Raw genomic sequence first — 25,143 nt, 5'->3', positions numbered from 1 at the left:
GGAGAACATGCACAATTGGTGGCTGACTAAATACTTTTTTCCCCCACTGTATATACACTGCTCAAAAAAATAAAGGGAACACTTAAACAACACAATGTAACTCCAAGTCAATCACACTTCTGTGAAATCAAACTGTCCACTTAGGAAGCAACACTGATTGACAATAAATGTCACATGCTGTTGTGCAAATGGAATAGACAACAGGTGGAAATTATAGGCAATTAGCAAGACACCCCCAATAAAGGACTGGTTTTGCAGGTGGTGACCACAGACCTCTTCTCAGTTCCTATGCTTCCTGGCTGATGTTTTGGTCACTTTTGAATGCTGGTGGTGTTTTCACTCTAGTGGTAGCATGAGACGGAGTCTACAACCCACACAAGTGGCTCAGGTAGTGCAGCTCATCCAGGATGGCACATCAATGCGAGCTGTGGCAAGAAGGTTTGCTGTGTCTGTCAGCGTAGTGTCCAGAGCATGGAGGCGCTACCAGGAGACAGGCTAGTACATCAGGAGACGTGGAGGAGGCCGTAGGAGGGCAACAACCCAGCAGCAGGACTGCTACCTCCGCCTTTGTGCAAGGAGGAGCAGGAGGAGCACTGCCAGAGCCCTGCAAAATGACCTCCAGCAGGCCACAAATGTGCATGTGTCTGCTCAAACGGTCAGAAACAGACTCCATTAGGGTGGTATGAGGGCCCGACTTCCACAGGTGGGGGTTGTGCTTACAGCCCAACACTGTGCAGGACGTTTGGCATTTGCCAGAGAACACCAAGATTGGCAAATTCGCCACTGGCGCCCTGTGCTCTTCACAGATGAAAGCAGGTTCACACTGAGCACATGTGACAGACGTGACAGAGTCTAGAGACGCCGTGGAGAACGTTCTGCTGCCTGCAACATCCTCCAGCATGACCGGTTTGGAGGTGTGTCAGTCATGGTGTGGGGTGGCATTTCTTTGGGGGGCCGCACAGCCCTCCATGTGCTCGCCAGAGGTAGCCTGACTGCCATTAGGTACCGAGATGAGATCCTCAGACCCCTTGTGAGACCATATGCTGGTGCGGTTGGCCCTGGGTTCCTCCTAATGCAAGACAATGCTAGACCTCATGTGGCTGGAGTGTGTCAGCAGTTCCTGCAGGAGGAAGGCATTGATGCTATGGACTGGCCCGCCCGTTCCCCAGACCTGAATCCAATTGAGCACATCTGGGACATCATGTCTCGCTCCATCCACCAACGTCACGTTGCACCACAGACTGTCCAGGAGTTGGCGGATGCTTTAGTCCAGGTCTGGGAGGAGATCCCTCAGGAGACCATCCGCCACCTCATCAACCCACCATCCGCCACCTTGCTGCTATTCCAGTTTCAACTGTTCTGCCTGCGGTTACGAAACCCCTACCTGTCCCAGACCTGCTGTTTTCAACTCTTAATGATCGGCTATGAAAAGCCAACTGAGAGACCTGAGCCCTAGGACCATACGTCGGGACTACCGGCCGTGGTGACTCCTTGCTGTCCCCAGTCCGCCTGGCCTTGCTGCTATTCCAGTTTCAACTGTTCTGCCTGCGGTTATGGAACCCCTACCTGTCCCAGACCTGCTGTTTTCAACTCTTAATGATCGGCTATGAAAAGCCAACTGAGATTTATTCCTGATTATTATTTGACCATGCTTGTCACTTATGAACATTTTTGAACATCTTGGCATGGTTCTGTTATAATCTCCACCCGGCACAGCCAGAAGAGGACTGGCCACCCCTCATAGCCTGGTTCCTCTCTAGGTTTCTTCCTAGGTTTTGGCCTTTCTAGGGAGTTTTTCCTAGCCACCGTGCTTCTACACCTGCATTACTAGCTGTTTGGGGTTTTAGGCTGGGTTTCTGTACAGCACTTCGAGATATTAGCTGATGTAAGAAGGGCTATATAAAATAAAATTGATTGATTGATTGATCAGGAGCATGCCCAGGCGTTGTAGGGAGGTCATACAGGCACGTGGAGGCCACGCACACTACTGAGCCTCATTTTGACTTGTTTTAAGGACATTACATCAAAGTTGGATCAGCCTGTAGTGTGATTTTGTTGTCAGCACATTCAACTATGTAAAGAAAAAAGTATTTAATACGATTATTTCATTCATTCAGATCTAGGATGTGTTATTTTAGTGTTCCCTTTATCTTTTTGAGCATTGTATATACATATATACAGTACCAGTCAAAAGTTTGGACACACCTACTCATTCCAGGGTTTCTCTTTATTTTTACTATTTTCTACATTGTAGAATAATAGTGAAGACGTCAAACTATGAAATAACACATATGGAATCATGTAGTAACCAAAAAAGTGTTAAACATATATTTTATATTTGAGATTCTTCAATGTAGCCACCCTTTGTCTTGATGACACCTTTGCACACGCTTGGCATTCTCTCAACCAGCTTCATGAGGTAGTCACCTGGAATGCATTTCAATTAACAGGTGTGCTTTGTTAAACGTTAATTTGTGGAATTTCTTTCCTTCTTAATGTGTTTGAGCCAATCAGTTGTGTTGTGACAAGGTAGGGTTGGTATACAGAAGATAGCCCTATTTGGTAAAAGACCAAGTCCATATTATGGCAAGAACAGCTCAAATAAGCAAAGAGAAACAACAGTCTATCATTACTTTAAGACATGAAGGTCAGTCAATCCGGAAAATATAAAGAACTTTGAACGTTTTCAAAAACACTATCTTCACTGTTTTGTCCAATCACAAGACTCCAACATAATTTATGTCATCATTACACAACAGCATCTCTCCTCAACAGATCAGCTTTCAGGAACATTAAACAAAGACGTTTCATTGGTGGTGTCACGCCTTGAGAGACCGGTTTTCTTTAATTGGTTTGGTCAGGGTGTGTATTTCTATGTGTACATTCTATGTTGTACAGTGTGGGAAAAAAGTATTTGATCCCCTGCTGATTTTGTACGTTTGCCCACTGACAAAGAAATGATCAGTCTATAATTTTAATGGTAGGTTTATTTGAACAGTGAGAGACAGAATAACAACAAAAAAATCCAGAAAAACGCATGTCAAAAATTTATAAATTGATTTTCATTTTAATGAGGGAAATAAGTATTTGACCCCCTCTCAATCAGAAAGATTTCTGGCTCCCAGGTGTCTTTTATACAGGTAACGAGCTGAGATTAGGGGCACACTCTTAAAGGGAGTGCTCCTAATCTCAGTTTGTTACCTGTATAAAAGACACCTGTCCACAGAAGCAATCAATCAATCAGATTCCAAACTCTCCACCATGGCCAAGACCAAAGAGCTCTCCAAGGATGTCAGGGACAAGATTGTAGACCTACACAAGGCTGGAATGGGCTACAAGACCATCGCCAAGCAGCTTGGTGAGAAAGTGACAACAGTTGGTGCGATTATTCGCAAATGGAAGAAACACAAAATAACTGTCAATCTCCCTCGCCCTGGGGCTCCATGCAAGATCTCACCTCGTGGAGTTGCAATGATCATGAGAATGGTGAGGAATCAGCTCAGAACTACACGGGAGGATCTTGTCAATGATCTCAAGGCAGCTGGGACCATAGTCACCACGGCCCGTACCTACTCCCCGCACCAAACCAGTGGTGCGTGTCGCCAGCCCGGTACGCCCCGTACCTGCTCCCCGCACCAAACCGGTGGTGCGTGTATCCACTCCGGCACGGCCCGTGCCTGTCCCTCGCACCAAACCAGTGGTGCGTGTCTCCAGTCCGGTGCGGCCCGTGCCTGCTCCTCGTACCAGACCAGTGGTGCGTGTTCCCAGCCTGGTGCGGCCCGTGCCTGTTCCTCGCACCAGACCAGTAGTGCGTGGTCCCGGTGCGGCCTGTGGCTGCTCCTCGCACCAGACCAGTGGTGCGTGTCCCCAGCCCGGTACGGCTGGTGCCAGAGCAGTCCACTCCACCGGTGCCTGGTCTAGCTCCGGTCAGCGGCTCCACTCCAGTACCAGAGCAGTCCGCTCCACCAGTCCCTAGTCCCCAGTCCAGCTCTGGTCAGCTGCTCCAGTCCAGAGCCAGAGCAGTCCGCTCCACTGGGGTCCAGTTCAGCTCCGGTCAGCGGCTCCACTCCAGTGCCAGAGCAGTCCGCTCCACCGGGGTCTAGTTCAGCTCCGGTCAGCGGCTCCACTCCAGCACCCGACGTCAACCCCTCTCCAGGGTCGGGGCCTCCCACACCAGGGTCCAGACAGGGCTTGGTGCATCACGGGGGGGATTGCCGGTCCAGGCCCAGACGTCAGCCCCTCTCCAGGTTTGGGGCCTCCCACACCAGGGTCCAGACAGGGCTTGGTGCTTCGTGGGAGGACTGAGAGGGGAAGCATCGCGCCGAGGTCCAGACTGGACCAGGGGTGCAACAGGGAGGCAGTGAGGGAGAGGATGTCACGCCCGGAGCCGGAGCCGCCACCGAGGCTAGATGCCCACCCGGACCCTCCCCTGTTAAGTTAGGTTTTGCGGCTGGAGTCCGTACCATTGTGGGGAGGGGTACTGTCACGCCCTGGCCTTGAGAGACCGGTTTTCTTTTGTTGGTTTGGTCAGGGTGTGTATTTCTATGTGTACATTCTATGTTTGTAGATCTTTGTTGGCCGGGTGTGGTTCCCAATCAGAGGCAGCTGTCGATCGTCGTCTCTGATTGGGGACCATACTTAGGCAGCCATGTTGCCTACCTATGTTGTGGGATCTTGTTTATATGTGTTTGGCTTGTCTGATGTTTAGCCTTTAGAACTTCACGTTACGTTGCTTTTGTTGTTTTTTCAGTGTTTAATAAATAAAGAACATGTATGCATACCACGCTGCACCTTGGTCCAATCCTGTATTCAACGAATGTGACAGGTGGTCAGCATTTGGTCTGATACCTCCCTGATTTACAGTAAGCCTTTTTCTGAGAGATTTCAATAGATTGAAATGTAATACAATGCAATAGGTTTGAAAATGCCAAGCAAGCAACCTGGTCAGCAAAAACCTGAGTTCACTCCCATGTTCATTCGCTGAAATGTTGTGTGACTGAAAAAGAAACATGGAATGACCATCAAGGTGTTCTGAGAAATCTACCGGGGGTTTCCAGACATCGAAATCAGGAAGAAAAGAGGAAAGAGAAAGATATCAAATGCTTATTTGTTGCACAGGCTAACTAGTTGACTGTCACTCTGTTGAAAAGCTTAGTCCTTCCACCCATTATAGGGTGGAAAAGCCCTTTCTGAAAGTTAGCATCTGTACCAAGCTTATTAATGGTACTGAGTAATTTAAATGAGCCTCTACGATCTGACTATAGCTCTTTTGAATTGTCTGCAGCTCAGGCCCACTAGTATAGGGTGGAAAGCCCCTTCTAAGTAAGATATGGAGGGCTCATTGTGGGCCGTTGCCAACACAATGCTAAAATGAAGACCCAATAAAGCTAACAGCATGGGGTTAATATCAGTGGAAGCTAGCTAATAATCTTCTATTCTGTTAAACTAATAATCTATTATCTTTACCTCAGTGATCACCTATTCGCCCACTTACCATACAAACGGTTAGCATTAGCATCAGATTAGCATCTGAAACAGTCAATCCCCAATCCTCAAGAGAGTTTAATCTGATCAGACAATACCCATTATAATCCTGCCATTGTGGTCTCTTGCATGTGAACATTTCTTAATGAATGTTTTCATCAGGTTAGTAGAAGAGTTCTTTAGCTGCAACAAAGAAACGTTGTGACAAGCATGCAAGAACAGTTTCGGTTGGAACTATGAAACAAATTCTTTGTTCTCTTCAATTCAGGCTTTAAAAGTTGCCTCAGAGTCTGAGTGTAAGTCTCTGATGCAACTTGTTTGGCGTGAGATGATAAGGGTGATAATGTAAAAACTGTTTGTCCATAAGGATAATACTAAAGTTATCCATGTTTATGTTTACATCAAAGTCTCAAAACGTAGCATGCTGAATCATAATCATCACTAATGAAGTCAGTGAGAGTTGAGTGGGTGGAATAACGTCACAGACCATCACAGATGGGCCCAACAACCGTTAGAAGTCTTCATTAAAAAGTTACAAAGCTTTAAACATATAAACATCAAGGCACACTATATGCCTTGATGTCTGTGTCACATTCTCTGTTTCAACCATTATAAACCTTATGAACAGATTTCCTCTACTGCTTCAGGAAAACGAAGAAAGACTGAAGATTTCTCAACAATCTCCTTTTCCCAAGAAAGGATTTGAGGAAGAAACATTAAGACCAGGTGAATCCAGGTGAAAGCTATGATCCTTTATTGATGTCACATGTTAAATCCACTTCAATCAGTGTAGATGAAGGGGAGGAGACAAGTTAAAGAAGGATTTTTAATCCTTATGACAATTGAGACATGGATTGCATATGTGTGCCATTCAGAGGGTGAGTGGGCAAGACAAAAAATGTAAGTGCATTTGAATGGGGTATGGTAATACAGTGCCTTCGGAAAGTATTCAGACCCCTTGTCTTTTTCCACATTTTGTTAGGTTACATCCTTATTCTAAAATTGATTGAATTGTTTTTTTTTCACCTCATCAATCTACACACATTACCCCATAATGACAAAGAAAAAACAGTTTTTTTTAGAAATGTTTGCTAATAAAAAAATAAAAAAACGGAAATATCACATTTAAGAGCGTCTGCTAAATGACGTTAATGTGCCCTTGAGCAAGGCACTTAACCCTAATTGCTCCTGTAAGTCGCTCTGGATAAGAGCGTCTGCTAAATGACTAAAATGTAATGTAAATGTACATAAGTATTCAGACCCTTTACTAAGTACTTTGTTGAAGCACCTTTGGCAGAGATTACAGCCTCGAGTCTTCTTGGGAATGACGCTACAAGCTTGGCACACCTGTATTTGGGGAGTTTCTCCCATTCTTCTCTGCAGATCCTCTCAAGCTCTGTCAGGTTGGATGAGGAGCGTCGCTGCACAGCTATTTTCAGGTCTCTCCAGAGATGTTAGATCAGGTTCTGGCTGGGCCACTCAAGGACATTCAGAGACTTGTCCCGAAGCCACTCCTGCGTTGTCTTGGCTGTGTGCTTAGGGTCGTTGTCTTGTTGGAAGGTGAACTTTCGCCCCAGTCTGAGGTCCTGAGCGCTCTGGAGCAGGTTTTCATCAAGGATCTCTCTGTACTTTGCTCCGTTCATCTTTGCCTCGATACTGACTAGTCTCCCAGTCCCTGCCGCTGAAAAACATCCCCACAGCATGATGCTGACACCACCATGCTTCACCGTAGGGATGGTGCCAGGTTTCCTCCAGACGTGACGCTTGGGATTCAGGCCAAAGAGTTCAATCTTGGTTTCATCAGACCAGATAATCTTGTTTCTCATGGTCTGAGTCTTTAGGTGCCTTTTGGCAAACTCCAAGAGGGCTGTCATGTGCCTTTTACTGAGGAGTGGCTTCCATCTGGCCACTCTACCATAAAGGCCTGATTGGTGGAGCGCTGCAGAGATGGTTCTCCCCCGATTGCTCAGTTTGGCCGGGCGGCCAGCTCTAGGAAGAGTCTTGGTGGTTCCAAACTTCTTCCATTTAAGAATAATTGAGGCCACTGTGTTCTTGGGGACCTTCAATGCAGCAGAAATGTTTTGGTACCCTTCCCCAGATCTTTCTTGGACCTCTACGGACAATTCCTTCGACCTCATGGCTTGGGTTTTGCTCTGACATTCACTGTCAACTGTGGGACCTTATATAGACAGGTGTGTGCCTTTCCAAATCATGTCCAATCAATTGAATTTACCACAGGTGGACTCCAATCAAGTTGTAGAAACATCTCAAGGATGATCAATGGAAACAGGATGCACCTGAGCTCAATTTCGAGTCTCATAGCAAAGGGTCTGAATACTTATGTAAATAAGGTATTTCAGTTTGTAATCTGTTATACATTTGCAAACATTTCTAAAAACCTCTTTTCACTTTGTCATTATGGGGTATTGTATGTAGATTGCTGAGGACATTTTTATTTATTTAATCAATTTTAGAATAAGGCTGTAACAGCAGTGGTGTAGGTGCCAGGTGCACCGGTTTGTATCAAGAACTGCAACGCTGCTGGGTTTTTCATGCTCAACAGTTTCCCATGTGTATGAAGAATGGTCCACTACCCTAAGGAGATCCAGCCAACTTGACACAACTGTGGGAAGCATTGGAGTCAACATGGGCCAGTATCACTGTGGAACATTTTCGACACCTTGTAGAGTCCATGCCCCAACGAATTGAGGCTGTTCTGAGGGCAAAAGGGGGGTAGCAACTCAATATTAGGAAGGTGTTCCTAATGTTTGGTATACATTAGGTTAAAGTGATGAATCCTGTGTCGGTGTTCATTCCATAACCTTCATAAATAGCCTGTTCCTCTACTGCTATGGACTCTGTTCACTCCATCACATTTACATTTTAGTCATTTAGCAGAAGCTCTTATCCAGAGCGACTTACAGGAGCAATTAGGGTTAAGTGCCTTGCTGAAGGGCACATCGACAGATTTTTCACCTAGTCGGCTCGGGGATTAGAACCAGCGACCTTTCGGTTACTGGCACAACGCTCTTAACCACTAAGCTACCTGCTGCCCTATCACTGCAACACCCCTACTTTATTTCTGGCTACATCATACCATTACCACTGGATAAGTTCCAATCAGGTTGTCTATGAGTAGCCTACTATGTGGAGAAACCAGCGCAGAGAAATCACTTGGTTTTAATCCAAGACAATTTTCTGCCTGACCACATGTTCCCCCGAAGAACACACCAATCACAGCTCACTTGACAAACACAAATAAATAAATAAATAAACGAAACGATCTACAGACCAAAGTGTTATCTGTGGGTACTTTGAGAGGGGGGGCGGGGTGAGTATGTAAGCTATGAGTGGTGTGTGTGAGGGGCTGAGTGTGTTTTAGGGAGAGATATGGGGGTTGATTAAAGATCAGAGGGGACTTTAGTACATGAGCTGTTTGGAAACACAAAGGTGTGAGAGCCTCACTCTCAACCCCATTTTAAAGGAGTTTAATGCTAGCTGTTCCTCTGCAACGACCTCTGTCTCTCTGTCAATTCTATTCAAAGGGCTTCATTGGCATGGGAAACATATGTTTACATTGCCAAAGCAAGTGAAATAGACAATGAGCAAAAAGGGAAATAAACAATCAGAAATTAACAGTTAACATTACACTCACAAAAGTTTTAAATGAATATAGACATTTCAAATGTCATATTATGGCTATGTACAGTGTTGTAATGATGTGCAAAGTACGAAAGATAAAATAAATAAACATAAATATGGGTTGTATTTACAATGGTGTTTGTTCTTCACTGGTTGCCATTTTCTTGTGGGAACAGGTCATTCTAATATGGTCATACATTTGGCAGGAGGTTAGGATGTGCAGCTCAGTTTCCACCTCATTTTGTGGGCAGTGTGCACATAGCCTGTCTTCTCTTGAGAGCCAGGTCTGCCTACAGCGGCCTCTCTCAATAGCAAGGCCATGCTCACTGAGTCTGTACATAGTCAAAGCTTTCCTTAATTGTGGGTCAGTCACAGGGGTCAGGTATTCTGCTACTGTTTACTCTCTGTTTAAGGCCAAATAACATTCCAGTGTGTTCTCTGTCAGTGTGACTCTGTGGCTCACAGGCTCTGCCCCTTAGGAGCGGAGGGAGTGGTGAAAGTATAAAACCCCTTGGGCTCCCTCTAGCCAGACTATAGACCTACTGGAAACTATAGAGACACCTGAGTGTTGCCCCACTGGCTAAACTATCCCGTCACAATGCTGTCACGGTAAGTGAACACTAACACAAGGGTAGCTTGTTTTGGGTATTTGGTTTTCACTTACGTGTGTGTACTGGAACTTTTAAAATGACACAATCTGTTTTACATATTTGGACAGCTGTATTCTTTGAGGAAGGTTATTAGTAAGTCTACCTATAGAATGAAACTGGAGACGTTTACACCAGCTGGGGGTATTTCAATGATAGAGAGAGAGGAACAGTGGAATTCATTGTTTTTGTGTGAATTTTCTGTGGGATCGCAATAGCTTGGCAATGTATGGGTCATTTTGTTTTTATTCCAGATGTCCTTTTTTCTTGTTAATTTCTAAACTCCAATAAGAATAGCATCACAACTGATATCAATGATGATACTGGTACGAGATAATGTGATGGAACTCTAAATAGTATTTAAAAAGCTTTTGAGAAGTCAGAATTTGAGAATATGTTTTACCTTTAAAGTCAAAATAGTTCATAATCATCCTTTATTTGACTTTTCATTATATTACAAAGACGAAAGTACATAATGTACCAACGTATCATTGATTAACGTTTCATGAACATTATCCATAAGACATATTGAACATGAGAACATCCATAAGATACCTTGCCTTGCTGCAAGGTACATATATTCAAATGTATTATAATGCTATGAGCAGGGGAAACACATTTCCTCCTACCTGCTTCCATTCAAATACTCCTTTTTGCATTTTCCACTGCCACTATGACCCTAATATGGCTTCTAGGAGAAGTCGTTATATCTGTTTGACTAAATGATTGTTTTAAAAGTGTAGTGACCAGTTCTATCTCTGTGTTCTTTATTCTAACAGAACGTTGACTGTTCCTTTGATCTTTGCTTTGGTTGGTCTTGCTCTCTCAGCCCCTGTTACTGGTAAGAAAACATGAAATTAAACCTTCTTGTAAATCGTATAAATGTGTGTGAATTTAAAATACTTCCGTCAGTAACTACAGTTTAATAATAATGTCAATTTTAATAATAGGTGCACAAGATGTTGTCTAGAGACGATGGTTTCCATTTTAGTTTGATTTCAGGTTCAACGCAATCACAAAACATGCTTCACCTTTCCAGTTATCCACTGTAAACTACTCTAAGCTACACAACAAACATCAAGTGAACAAATATATCAACCAAATTGACCATTACATAATGTTTAAGGAGGCATTTGCAAATGTATACAGCAACCTCCATCCATCCCATTGAATCACAATGGGAATCCTCTGCTTCTCCACAACGGCAGTGTAATCAGAACCCAGGTCTCTCTGTGGAGACACAAAAGAGGTCTGTTCTCCTGTGCCTGATGTGGGGTAGAGAGAGAAGTAGGGTGGGGTGGGCCTTACGTATGGTGTATTCAAATGAAGATAAATCCCCAAACCACTAATCATGCTCCCCTATGCATCTTTCCTTTGCAGATGGAACAGAGGCAGACAATGAAGGTAACGTGTAATTTGTGTTTTATCATGACGTTCATAATTACCACAACAGTTAGGAAATTACAGGCTAATAAGCTTTGTTAATTATAAGTAGCGTATACACATGAATGTATTCGTATTTAGTCAGAAGTACTGTTTATGATGGAACAATGACACCATTCATTGTGCTGCCTTGCTCGAGTACCTTAATGGTAACCACACTGACAAACACTCCAGTCGAAGCCTACACACATAGGTTACATATGGATCGCTTCCGATATGTGCTTTGTCCTCTGATTTCATTTACATTCATTTTCAAAACACTGGACTGAAACCTCAACACTGCTAAAATCAAACCATTAGAGCGTTGCATGATTGGATACATTAAGATATTGCGTTTTATAGTTTGGCATTGGCTTAGCTGGGTGATCATTGGCAACTGACAAAATGGGTGCTATGATACTTTTTTGGTCTCAGGTGCCAAAGATGGCAGTGGCCCCACTGGCAGCCCAGTTGTTGCAGCAGCAGCTGGACACTCTGCAGGTTTGTACTGACTCCAATGTATCTCCTACCTAATTTCTACTTAAACACACCAGGTATGTACCATTTCATACAGACGGAAACTGAACAGAAATCCTCTGTTGTTCACAGGGACCACAGATGGGACTGACTCTAGTAAAGAGCTGGCTGGAGGTATGAGTGGCTGGGTTTGAGGACTGGGGGAATCTGTCTTTCCATCAAGGAAGAAGTGTATGATGAGTGTATGACGTAGAACCAACTCAACTCTCAAAGAAATCAACACGAGAGAATGAAAACTGAGCTGTTGATCATGACGCTGATTTGTTTTTAGGTGCAGTTGATTCCTCAGCTGATACCACAGACGCACCAGGTCAGTGTGTGTGTGTGTGTGTGTGTGAGTGTGTGTTCACTTCAAAAAGACAACCCATGTTGAGCAGCTCAGAGTATAATGTAAAAAAACGCACATCTAATTGATTAGCCACAATTATCCAAATTACAGCACATAATTAGTGAGCAGACAAAATAGGCCTGCTATGAGACTATCATGGAGACACTTAACTAGAAAGCATTTGTCTAGCTATGTTTCAGGGGTGCTGTTGTTATAGTGTATTCATACATGTTTATGTGAGAATCCAACATTACAGTTCCTCTATACTCACATAAACATGTATGAATACACTATAACAACAGCACCTCTGAAACATAGCTGGACAAATGCTTTCTGGACCAGACATGAGTAAATTGTCATGGTTCCACCTGTCACCAGAGGGCCGCAGAGACCGCCCTAGAGACTATTATGACACTCAGGTGTTTTCTGTTACTAATTATGATTCCCTTTTAAAAGAGGTGTGTTTTCTGTTACCCTTTGCAGAAGCTTGATTTGTTTGCCGTGTGCGTTGTCTCCTGAGTAGTTATCGAGTCTTAGTGTTTGTTGTTTTCCCAGTTTTACTTTGTACTTTCTGTTGAACGTTTTCCCAGTAAAGTATTTAAATGTTTTCCTAAACCCCTGGTTCCTCGTCTGGTTCTCTTCTCTGCTCCTGGGTCCTACCTCAACAATAGAGTCTGACTATTTGCTGTGGGGCCATGCTGAAGGTTTAGATATTTTTGCACAGCCTTGCATGACCAACCGTTTGACCTTCAGGAGTTATCAGTTATCACTCTCCTCTCTACCAAGGGTCCATCAACTCATCGGTGCTATTCAATTTTTGTAATAGACAGAGACTGATTCCTCCTGCCTGCCAGTACTTAGCTGTGCATGAGCCTTAGCCAATCAGCATGCGAGGCTAGCCAGCATGTTCTGCACCGGGCTGAAGCGGGCGCTTTCGAATTCACACAACTAACGCAGCTAGTTACTAGCTGGTTAGCTAATATTATGTTAGGCAGTGTTGACAGGTCGCTAATATGTCAGATCAAATAAAACACAACCAGTTTGTCTATACCAGTTACAATATGAACCCAACCATATTGGCACTCGGAAAAATGATGTGTAAGCATCAAACAAATCTAGCTAGCTAACCAGGTTAGCATGCTGACAACTACACGCGCTGTCAACAGCTAACGTAGATAGAAAAGCAGTACTGCGCAGTCTCTCTTTCTCGTTACCTTGTACTTGTCGAAGCCCGAACAGTAAGGAATCAATGTGGGAAATGGGCAAATGTTCAACTATCTATGTTTGACTAATGATGGCTTTACTCGGGGATGATCAGATTGTGGCAGAGTAGTTGACTTAGAGTTGATGAAATCCCCTCAATCTGTAGACTACAGATAAAAAGGAATTACAACAGATCACACTGACAGTTAACAGAATAAATCAAAGGGGTCTCAAATCCAAGCCAAAGGTATATCATGGCTTGCCAAAAACCAGGTTCCCCAATTCCCCAAATCTCGTTATGCCATAAAACCATTTACCAAGAAAAAAATATATGTAACAGTGATCTTGTCCAGATCAATTTTATTACTGAATATTCATGGCTAAAACAAGTTCAATGGCCAGACATCTAATTCCAACTCACCCAATGTTTTGTTCTTCATTTATCAGATGCCAGAAGCAGTGATACATCCACAGACACAAACAGTGAGTCACCAATTCATTTGAATGGAAATGAAACACACTGACTACTGGGGATCTCCTGATAATTACAGTTGTAGCAGCATCAAACTCACCCGTTTTTGTCTTCCAGATGGAGATACCAGCGTGGAAACCACAGGCAGTCCTGACGCCCCTGATGCCACAGGTGAGGCCTAGGAGTAAAATACACAAAGGTCAAAGGTCAAAGATAATGGTCAAAGATCGAAATCATTCGATAAGAATGTGCAGGTTGACGTTTATTGTCATGAGTCTTGTCCTGGAGGCAGAACTGAGCAATTTCCCCATAGATAGGCCAGCTGCAAAGTCATAATTGGCTATATTGTAAAAATTCATGAAAACTAAAATGTTGGTCTTAATTTAAGGTTAGGGTTAGGCATTAGGGTTTTCATTATGGTTAAGGTTAGGGTTAGATTTAAAATCAGATTTTATGACTTTGTGGCTGTGCCAGCTAGTGACCATTCTGCAGAGCTGCCTCCAGGGCAAGATTCTGCTAAACAAGATTCTGCAGAACAAGAAAAATGCTAACCTGCTGGTCAAAATCTGTGAAAGTCCCTGGTGATGATGAGGATTTGTTATTTCAATTCAGTGCAGTAAGATATTATTTTCCCAGGCAAGTGTGGCATGCTGTGACGTGCTGTTCTGTGCCGTGAAGTGCACAAAAATATAAATACTGCATCTGCATGTCCACTTTCAAGTTACTCCGAATTGGACAAAGCTGTGGGGAGAGACATACTTTGGCCTCACATCCATTGTCCAAAAAAATATATAATAAACATTTTAGTCGCCGTTCAAATCAGCAGCAAGTAAGATGGCCGAAATGCTGTATAGTTGTGTAATCATGTTCAATAACAAGGTAAGAAACTATACATTATTTTCCAGCCCTCCAATAACATTAATGTGGTTATGTTAAGATGCAGCTGAAGCAGCAGACAGCCAAGACACAACGGATGCAGCTGGTGAGTGAAGCGATATGTTTTGAGAGATGTTCTCGCCACCCAAGGCCACAGCTGCCTCGTTCTTTTGTGTACAACAATTACGTTTAGCCTTAGAAAGACTAAGCACAGCTGAGCACAACAATTACTTTAGTCAAAACAAAGATACAAAGTGAAACACAAATTCTTCTAGAGTTATCATACATCATACAAACTGGTAGTTATCATCATACATAGTAATATAATGATACAGAAATGCTGTTACATTACTAGCTACACACAGAGTCCAAATGGCTAAGGTCATGTGGGTGGAGGTGGGTTAAAAGGTGACACTTGGACCTCCAATTCCCCCTTCCCTGATACATGTGTAAATATTGTACTATAAATGGTGCCTTTCTGTATTATACTTACAGTGCCTTCAGAAAGTATTCATACCCCTTGACTTATTCCAAATGTTGTTGTGTTACAGCCTGAATTCAAAATGGATTAAATAAATAAAACATATCACCCATCTACACCCAATACCCCATAATGACAAAGTGAAAACATGTTTTTAGAAATGTTTGTAAATATATTGAAAATGAAATACACACATTTCTCATTTGCATAAGTATTCGCACGCCTGAGTCAATACTTTATAGAAGTGCGGTGATTACACCTGTGAGTCTTTTTGGATAAGTCTCTAAGAGCTTTGCACACCTGAATTGTACAATATTTAGGTTAGTATTGTGGCGTAACTACAATGTTGTTGAACCATCCTCAGTTTTCTCATATCACAACCATTAAACCCTGTAACTGTTTTAAAATCACCATTGGCCTCATGGTGAAATCCCTGAGTGGTTTCCTTCCTCTCCGGCAACTGAGTTAGGAAGGACGCCTGTATCTTTGTAGTGACTGCGTGTGTTTTAGTACATCATCCAAAGTGTAATTAATAACTTCGCCATGCTCAAAGGGGTATTCAGTTCAACTTTTTTTTAACGAATCTACCAATCTGTGCCATTTTTTGCGAGGCATTGTAAAACCTCCCTGGTCTTTGTGGTTGAATCTGTGTTTGAAATTCACTACTCGATTGAGGGACCTTACAGATACTTGTATGTGTGGGATACAGAGATGGGGTATTCATTCAAAAATCATGTTAACCACTATTATTGAACACGGAATGAGTCCATGCCACTTATTTTGCGATATGTTAAGCACATTTCTACTCCTGAACTTATTTAGGCTTGCCATAACAAAGGGGTTGAATACTTATTGACTCAAGACATTTCAGCTTTACATTTTTTATTCATTTAGACATTTTTCTACAAATACAATTCCACTTTGACATTATGGGGTATTGTGTGTAGATCAGTGACACAAAATCTCAATTTAATCCATTTTAAAGTCAGGCTGTAACACAACAAAATGTGGAAAAAGTAAAGGGATGTGAATACCTTCTGAAGGCATTCTATGCTAAAATATCTATTATATTCTACTGAGCCAGTTACTTTATGTTCATATTCTTATATTTGATTATTTCTTATTGTTGTTGCATTGTAGAGAAGGAACCTGCAAGTAAGCATCTAATTGGACAGTGCATACCATGTGTATAGTCCCGTACATACGACTAATAAAACTTGAAACTTGAAAATGATGACTGTCAGTATATTCAGTATATAATCAAACATGATCTGTTTTTCAGATGCCTCTGAGCCTTTGGCAGAGACCTTTGACTCTTCTAATAGAAAAGGTGAGGGCACACATTGCAGCACATAAAGCAACAGCAGTCTTCACAACCACTGAGGCTAAACCTTCAAACCATTCATCGATGTGAATTATAATTTTGACTCAATCAACAGATGGCATTTGGGATGCAGCCCTAAAACGACCACATTAACACATGGACCCGTTAGAAAACACCCATCAATTGTTTGACTTTTCAGTCATTTAGTCTCTCTTCAGCACAGATACAGATGATGCTGATGACAGTGAGAAGGCATCAGCAGGGGTGTCAGCAGGGGTGTCAGCAGGGGTGTCAGCAGGGGTGTCAGCAGGGGTGTCATCAGATGTTTTGGGGAAAAACGTTTCTCTCTGAATTCCTTGCGCAATAACCAAGCTCTGACTTCACAGATCATCAGAACATACTATCATTATCACTGTAACAAACACCGTCAGTGTAACAAACATTGCTACAAACATCAACAGGCAGACTTATTTACATTTACATTTACGTCATTTAGCAGACGCTCTTATCCAGAGCGACTTACAAATTGATATATAATACATCTATGTTGCTTTAAATTATGATTTCAGAATCAGCAGATGTGGATAAGTCTCCAGAAAGTGACTCCACAGAGTCTCCAGAACGTGACACCACAGAGTCTCCAGAACGTGACTCCACAGAGTCTCCAGAACGTGACTCCACAGAGTCTCCAGAACGTGACTCCACAGAGTCTCCAGAAAGTGACTCCACAGAGTCTCCAGAACGTGACTCCACAGAGTCTCCAGAACGTGACTCCACAGAGTCTCCAGAACGTGACTCCACAGAGTCTCCAGAAAGTGACTCCACAGAGTCTCCAGAACGTGACTCCACAGGTAAGTGTTAAAAACAGACTGATTCCAACCCCCAAAATATGTACATTAAAGTACATTGCTGCTGGTGAAGATAAAGACAGATGAAAAAGATGCCAAAGGTATGAGGACAGTATGACGTGGAAAAGTGCACAACATTAAAGTTGGAGATACACGTCTAAGACTATTTTCCTTTGTCCATCAGATCAGTACCCCCAACAGCACACATTGATTCAACTCATTGAGGTCTTGAGGATTAGTTGACACGTTGAATCAGGTGTGCTTGTCTGGGGCTACAACAAAATTGGGTGCTGTTGGGGGTACTGGAGGACTGGAGTTGGGAAACTGCATTAGATTACGATAAAGATGAAACAGAGTCAGATGATGCCTCTGAAGGTAAGGGACAAAATACTTGGATTCTGTAACTACAAAAATAAATACTTGGATTCTGACATACATTTACATTTACATTTACATTTTAGTCATTTAGCAGACGCTCTTATCCAGAGCGACTTACAGTTAGTGAATACATATTTTTTTATACTGGCCCCCCGACATACACTCATCATAACATGAGGCAGGTGAACTGCGGTATCTCACTCGGTATCTCCCGAGTGGCGCAGTGGTCTAAGGCACTGCATCGCAGTGCTAGCTGTGCCACTAGAGATCCTCGTTCGAATCCAGGCTCTGTCGTAGCCGGCCACAACCGGGAGAGCCATGGGGCAGTGCACAATTGGCCCAGCGTCGTCCAGGGTAGGGGAGGGATGTAGCGCAGTTGGTAGAGCATGGCGTTTGCAACGCCAGGGTTGTGGGTTCGATTCCCACGGGGGGTATGAAAAAAAATAAAAATAAAGGTATGCACTCACTAACTGTAAGTCGCTCTGGATAAGAGCGTCTGCTAAATGACAAAAAAAAAGTGAACTGCTTGCAGAGGAAGGCAAAACACAGTTATCTTCACAGTACTTTCAATAGGAAGTGCTGCCAGTAAAAAAGTTCCTTTGTTTGGTAGTGAAGAACTAGATCGTCACAGAGGAATAGGTCTGGGACAGGGACGATTCTGTAAATACCGCCATTAATACTGTATATCCTCCCCTCAAAGCATTGATAAGTAGACAATACATGACCCTGTCTAATGACAACATGATTAGGTACTCATAATAAAACACACAATCAACTTTGTGTTTCTTTTCAAGGTGAAGAACAACATCAAGGTTTTCATTGCAATGTTGTACTAGACAGGTTCATTGGCAATTCAAAGACATCAAATAATAGGTTACGACGGTTTGATGACATAAATCATGTGTGATTGTAGACGTGACCAGCGATGACACGGATGAGGCCACAGAGACAGACAAAGATGATGACAAGAGTGACGAAAAGAGTGACTCAGGTGTGTTTCATTGAAACTTCTGAACTGGATATTAATTGTCTGGGAAACTGTCATTTTGAGCCGTTCTACCCTTCAGTTGGTCATAAACCAGTTTTTTTCTTCACCTCAAGAGGATGCAGATGGGAAGGATCCTGCATATGAAGAAGAAACATTAGATAACGACTCTGCAGGTGAGTCTGCTCATTCAAGGTTGCGTGTCTCTCACCCACAAAAGGTCATGATGGGGAAGGTCTCTCTACTGGTGTCCCCCAGGGCTCAGTACTACGACCTCCCTTGTTCTCTCTACTGGTGTCCCCCAGGGCTCAGTACTACGACCTCCCTTGTTCTCTCTACTGGTGTCACCCAGGGCTCAGTACTACGACCTCCCTTGTTCTCTCTACTGGTGTCCCCCAGGGCTCAGTACTACAACCTCTCTTGTTCTCTCTACTGGTGTCCCCCAGGGCTCAGTACTACAACCTCTCTTGTTCTCTCTACTGGTGTCACCCAGGGCTCAGTACTACGACCTCCCTTGTTCTCTCTACTGGTGTCCCCCAGGGCTCAGTACTACGACCTCCCTTGTTCTCTCTACTGGTGTCCCCCAGGGCTCAGTACTACGACCTCCCTTGTTCTCTCTACTGGTGTCACCCAGGGCTCAGTACTACGACCTCCCTTGTTCTCTCTACTGGTGTCCCCCAGGGCTCAGTACTACGACCTCCCTTGTTCTCTCTACTGGTGTCCCCCAGGGCTCAGTACTACGACCTCTCTTGTTCTCTCTACTGGTGTCCCCCAGGGCTCAGTACTACGACCTCCCTTGTTCTCTCTACTGGTGTCCCCCAGGGCTCAGTACTACGACCTCTCTTGTTCTCTCTACTGGTGTCCCCCAGGGCTCAGTACAACGACCTCCCTTGTTCTCTCTACTGGTGTCACCCAGGGCTCAGAACTACGACCTCCCTTGTTCTCTCTACTGGTGTCCCCCAGGGCTCAGTACTATGACCTCCCTTGTTCTCTCTACTGGTGTCCCCCAGGGCTCAGTACTATGACCTCTCTTGTTCTCACTTGGTTCAGAACTACATATTCTACGTCATATACCATAATAATTCATTACCAGGATGTCTAAACACTGTCACTTTTCTGCAGATGCTGCCACAGACAAAGATGACAGTGATGAGGATAAGGACATTGAACTACATGGTAAGGCCCCTGCAGAAGAGAAAGACAGTGCAGAAGATACAGAGACAGAGGAAGCGGCGGACAGCGACAGCAAACAAGATGACGCAGACTCAGACACTGAGGATGACAAGCCAGACAAAGACGACAAGAAAGATAGCACAGACAACAGCAAAGACAGCAGCGAAGACGACAGCAAAGACAGCAGCGAAGACGACAGCAAAGACAGCAGCGAAGACGACAGCAAAGACGACAGCAAAGACAGCAGCGAAGACGACAGCAAAGACAGCAGCAAAGACAGCAGCGAAGACGACAGCAAAGACAGCAGCAAAGACAGCAGTGAAGACGACAGCAAAGAAGAGGCCCGGGTCCCGGAGGAGGAACCAGAGCAGCAGGAAATAGAAGAAAAGGACAGCGAGAGCCAACAGGACACCTCAGAAGAAAACGACAAGCCAGACAAAGACGACAGTAAAGACAGCAGCTCAGACGACAGTAAAGACAGCAGCTCAGATGACAGCAAAGACAGCAGCTCAGATGACAGCAAAGACAGCAGCTCAGATGACAGCAAAGACAGCAGCTCAGATGACAGCAAAGACAGCAGCTCAGACGACAGCAAAGACAGCAGCTCAGACGACAGCAGCAAAGATGACAGCAAAGACAGCAGCTCAGACGACAGCAAAGACAGCAGCGAAGCGGAAGCCCAGGTCTCGGAGGAGGAACCAGAGCAGCAGGAAATGGACATGAAGGAGGGAGGTGACGTGGGGAAACAGCAGGCCAGCCCTGAAGACAGCATCGAGGAGGGAAGCCCTGTAGGGAGTCAAGACTTTGAGCCTCCACAGGAGCTGGAGTCAAAGGAGGAGGGGGAGCTGAATGCGGAGAGGAACCTAGAAACAACAGAGGCCGACAGTAAGGAGGAGAGTAAGGATGACAGTGAGGAGGAGAGTAAGGATGACAGTGAGGATGAGAGTAAGGATGACAGTGAGGATGAGAGTGAGGATGAGACTGAGGCTGAAGCAGACTCTAACAGCGAGGAGGACTTTGGGACCAGTGATGCCCCTAAACCACAAGAGGATGACAGTGAAGAGGACACTGAAGCCCAGCCAGAGGACACTGATGATAGCAAAATGAAGGAGCCCGAAGGTGCGGTTACCACTACAAAACCATAGAAATGTAGCTAATAATTAGGCCAAGTAACGGGGCCGGAACAACTGCTTATAATAAAAAGTACATATGCGATTCCCTGTAAAATGCCATGGCACTAAGTATTACATTGTGAGTGGTAATGGTATCATTTTGTGGTAACTGAAACACTGCTTTCTGAAACAGATTCTGACGATGCTGACGAAGATGACATGGACAAGGATGCCTCTGGTATGTCTCTCTATCTTGCGTGTCATTTGATCCCCTTGCTTGTGTATCAGCTAATACATGCAGTACTGAATCAAAGAGACTGGAGTCGTTTATATCAAACGTTCCATCATTTCATACTATTTATTGATGTCATGCACATTTTCTTTTCATGAACTCCAGAGGATGACACGTCTGAATCTGATGCAGAGCCAGGCGCAGATTCACACAAAGGTTTGTTTCCTCTGATCCTGAATCATATCACCTGGGCTTTCAAATGGCTTGGTCTTTAGCTGTTGTAACCTTCTAATTCATTATTGTGGCTCAACATCATATATATTAATCTGGTCTTTAGATGAGGATGAGACCGACGAGGATTCCAAGGATGCGTCAGAGTCCATGGCGAAAGGTTTGCTTCAGAGTCAAAGCCATACAAACAAATGTTGACATTTGAGTAATTGAAATAGTAAAATAAAGGCTGTTTCGTGTTTCTTTCCTCAGATGACGATATGGATGATGATGAGATGGATGGGCCAGAATCAATGGCTCCAGATTCAGAAGGTAAGGCCCAAAACTGACTTACTTCTTGGGGTAGTTACCAATGAAAGGCCCAACCATTCTAAGGCTTCCTCGACCAGGGGAAGAAACAGTACATTTGTGTGCACCAGTCAACGTACCATAAAGTAAACACCTATTTTTTCCTTGTGATCTTTCTGATCAGATGTCTGTTTGTTTGAACAGAGATAATAGCTCACAACACTATGCACACACACACACACATACACACACACTCTTAGCACTGTGCAGGGAGTTATCTGACTAATTTTTCCAAATACATGAGGTACAATGACAAGTATGAGGAAGAGAACAACACGACAGAAAGTTAAAAAATATATAAACCAGCATACTGGGAACACATAACAGAGCTTCACTGGGAACAGTGTGGATTGGAATGAACATCCTTTTCTCCCTCAGCTGTTCCTGCTGATGTTCTGGACCAACCAGACCAACAGGATGACATGACACAGGGTGCCTCCCAGGGTAATGTCAGCAGAACACTGTGACACACCATGTCACGTCAGCACATATCATAATAATATATGCAATTTAGCAGACACTTATTTTCCAAAGCGACTTCAATTACCTAGTCTAACCTGTACCCCTGCACATTGACTCGGTAACTGCATTATTGGTTAAGGGCTTGTAAGTAAGCATTTCACGGTAAGGTCTACACCTGTTGTATTCGGCGCATGTGACAAATAACATTTGATTTGATTTGACTTACAGTCATGTGTGCAGACATTTTACTTGCGTACATTTTATATCCGTTACAGACGTATTTAACCCGTCTGTCGCTCTCTGACATAGAGAGAGATGGAGGTAATCCATTGTACTGTATGATGCGGTCAGATTCTATTTATTTCCATGTACTGTATATCTCATTTGGATTACAGGCGCTGATGCCCTGGCAGCCCAATCTTAGCCCTGTGGGTTGAGCCCACAGGATGCTGTGGATGGAATCAGACAGTTTGATAGGTAACTAAAGCCATATCCATTGATTTGTACTTACTATGAGAGGAGAGGTATCCTGTACATTGAATATTTGTTTTCACTTAATTCCATCTCTTTTCATTGCAGTCCCATCATGGTGAATCCCACAGAAAACAAGTCCTCCTGCAGTCATGACAACAAACAGCATTTAAAAAACTTACGTTCCTTAAGTTCCTTAATCCTCTTTTGCAACTCAAAATGGTGAAGGTGTCTACAGGGATACAATTCAATGATTCTACTGTTTTGGTGTACATTACATTTTTTCCCACTTTTTTGACTGCATTGTTGTTTTTTGGCATCTCAAGGGTAGTTTAATATTTGATCAAGGAGAATATATATTTTTTCAACTTTGTTTTTGTTAAAGACAGTATGTTTAAGTTGTGACATCATCATTATACAAGTTACACCCCTGTCTTAACAACTAGCGTGTTGATAAAATGGTCACTATATTCCCTTACAATGCCCTTGAGAAAAACATTGTTTATAAAATAGCATTCAGTCATTGTAGGTTTGCTAGGTTTCTGCAGGTTGTGGGTTTCTACTGTTTTTCTCTTGCTTTCATATGATGCATTGCTGTCTCAGTCCTTGACAGAAAGCACAATTGGCATTTTGTCCTTCTAACCGATAACGCTACATTTGATAACGCTACATTTGATAACGCTACATTTGAAAAAGAATTCCAACTGACTCTCAGTTCAACATTTGTTTTTTTAAGTTATGAGAAACATAAGGTCCTTTATACAAAACGAAGTGTACATACAATGTCTTTGATTAGGTATAATCTACATTGGTTGGAAAAATGGTAAGATAACAAATGTGTAGACATAATGAGAATTTCATTTCAATACTGTATGCACACAAGGGGAAAATCTAATAAAGATTGAGTTGTCAAGAGAAGTTATATTTGGCAGGTTTTTGGGGTATGAAAAGGATGTGCTGATGTCTCTGTGTCCATTATGAAGGAAGTTAGAGGTAGTTTTGTGAGCCAATGCTAACTAGTGTTAGCACAGTGAAACCCATAGACTTCCACACATTCTGCTAACGCTAGTTAGCAATTAGGCTAGCGCTAGTTAGCAACTTCCTTCAAACTGCACGCAGAGACATAAAAATGTCATCCATGAGTTCAAAATTAGATAAAGGGCTCATTGCCAAAATCCTGAAGTATCCCTATAAGTTACCACATGGCTCCTCCAACGGGCCCCTGAAGCCTGGGGGTCTTCTCACATTACAAATAAACTAAACCTGGTGGTCCAGACAGGACCCAGGCTGAATGGAGATGGAGGAAGAGGAGGAGGAAGAGGAGGAGAAGGAAACGGAGGAGAGGAAGAGGAGGAGAGGGGAAGTGAACCAAAGACAAAAGGCTCCAAACAGCTCAGAACAAAGGGTCGGTGCCCTGCCAGAAGACGAAGTAGAAGGCTACTCATTTCCCTCCGTGTGATTGGCTGGTCACCTCTAACCTGAGTGGAGGGCTGGTTGATGAAACAGTGTGCTGGCGCTGGAGCGTCCAATGGGGAATACGCCTGTAAAGACAGACTACATCTGCACTGCTTAACGTTTGATGGCGATGCTGGATCAATCCAACAGCCCTCTAATCTCGGCCGTTACCAAAACTTGGCTCCAAGGCCACATTCAGCCCACAACAGGAACCTATTGTCTCAGCCCAAGGAGTCTAGCAGTCACATGAGGTGGTGGGGGGGAGGTGGGACATGGATCTAGCTAAGTCTGCTCTACCCAAAATTACAACCAAATAATTGCAGCATTACCGCAAAAATGGAAGAGGAAAGCGGAAGGGGGAAAAAGTAAGGAACTTGTCTGTCGGCCTTGCATTAAAAAACATAATTGGTTAAAGAAAACTGTGATAAATAAAAAAGTATACCAGTTTCATTTAAGGACCAAAGGATTGACAGCCGTCCCATATAGATTGCAAAATAGTTGGGAAGAGATTTTTGACGTACCGATCCCATGGCATAGTGTTTATGAACTGATACGCAAAACGACGCCGGATTCAAAACATATAATTTTTCGATTTAAATGATTATATAAAATTCATGCTACCAATAGAATGCTATTTATATTTATATTTATGTTTATAAATCCCAGCTCTGCAGATTTTGCTGCGAAGAGACAGAATCATTAGATCATTTGTTTTGGTACTGTCCATTTGTAGCTTGTTTTTGGACACAGGTCCAGGAATGGCTAAATAATTGCAATATTTACCTGGAGCTAACCCTGCAGATAGCATTACTGGGTGATCTGAAAAGTAATAGTTAATCGATCAATAATATAATAATACTTTTGGCAAAAATGTTTATTTTCAATTTACAATCTGTAGAAACAATGGGAATAGAAATAATCAGAACTTTTGTAAAACATCACAGTACAGTTGAAAAATATATGGCAAATAGAAATCCAATATGGATGGTGTTAAGAGATAGATGGGTGGTGTTGAATGGAGTTGAAAGATGG

At 43.3% G+C, this 25,143-nt stretch overlaps 1 protein-coding gene across 7 annotated transcripts; it reads left to right on the top strand.

The window, feature by feature from the left end:
* Nucleotides 1–9,655: 9,655 nt before the first annotated feature.
* LOC311122971 (uncharacterized protein) lies at nucleotides 9,656–23,577 on the top strand. Of its 7 annotated transcripts, none has more exons than XM_084158123.1 (21): nucleotides 9,656–9,735; nucleotides 10,553–10,614; nucleotides 11,154–11,177; nucleotides 11,631–11,696; nucleotides 11,805–11,846; nucleotides 12,004–12,042; nucleotides 13,711–13,746; nucleotides 13,853–13,906; nucleotides 14,679–14,717; nucleotides 16,375–16,422; nucleotides 16,986–17,267; nucleotides 18,556–18,633; nucleotides 18,744–18,803; nucleotides 19,750–20,919; nucleotides 21,106–21,150; nucleotides 21,310–21,360; nucleotides 21,482–21,535; nucleotides 21,628–21,687; nucleotides 22,102–22,167; nucleotides 22,581–22,662; nucleotides 22,765–23,577. In XM_084158123.1, exons 1-20 carry the CDS (start codon nucleotides 9,725–9,727, stop codon nucleotides 22,607–22,609), a joined length of 2,316 nt encoding a protein of 771 aa, XP_084014249.1. In that variant the 5' UTR covers nucleotides 9,656–9,724; the 3' UTR covers nucleotides 22,610–22,662; nucleotides 22,765–23,577. The 7 variants fall into 7 exon arrangements, with proteins under 7 accessions (XP_084014249.1, XP_084014248.1, XP_084014251.1 ...); XM_084158122.1 differs by having other exon boundaries at nucleotides 14,673–14,717; XM_084158125.1 differs by lacking the exon at nucleotides 18,744–18,803.
* Nucleotides 23,578–25,143: the final 1,566 nt, after the last annotated feature.

This window comes from Coregonus lavaretus (assembly GCF_964263955.1).
Source record: "Coregonus lavaretus genome assembly, chromosome: 3".
NCBI classification, from domain to species: domain Eukaryota; kingdom Metazoa; phylum Chordata; class Actinopteri; order Salmoniformes; family Salmonidae; genus Coregonus; species Coregonus lavaretus.
This window is presented reverse-complemented; position numbering and strand designations above follow the sequence as displayed.

What these genes read in the sequence shown, in the direction of transcription:
- LOC311122971 (XM_084158122.1), top strand. An exon ending in TGACGCCCCTGATGCCACAG is followed by an intron (nt 13,907 to 14,672) that starts GTGAGGCCTAGG and finishes GGTTATGTTAAG; the next exon opens with ATGCAGCTGAAGCAGCAGAC. An exon ending in CATGGACAAGGATGCCTCTG is followed by an intron (nt 21,151 to 21,309) that starts GTATGTCTCTCT and finishes CATGAACTCCAG; the next exon opens with AGGATGACACGTCTGAATCT.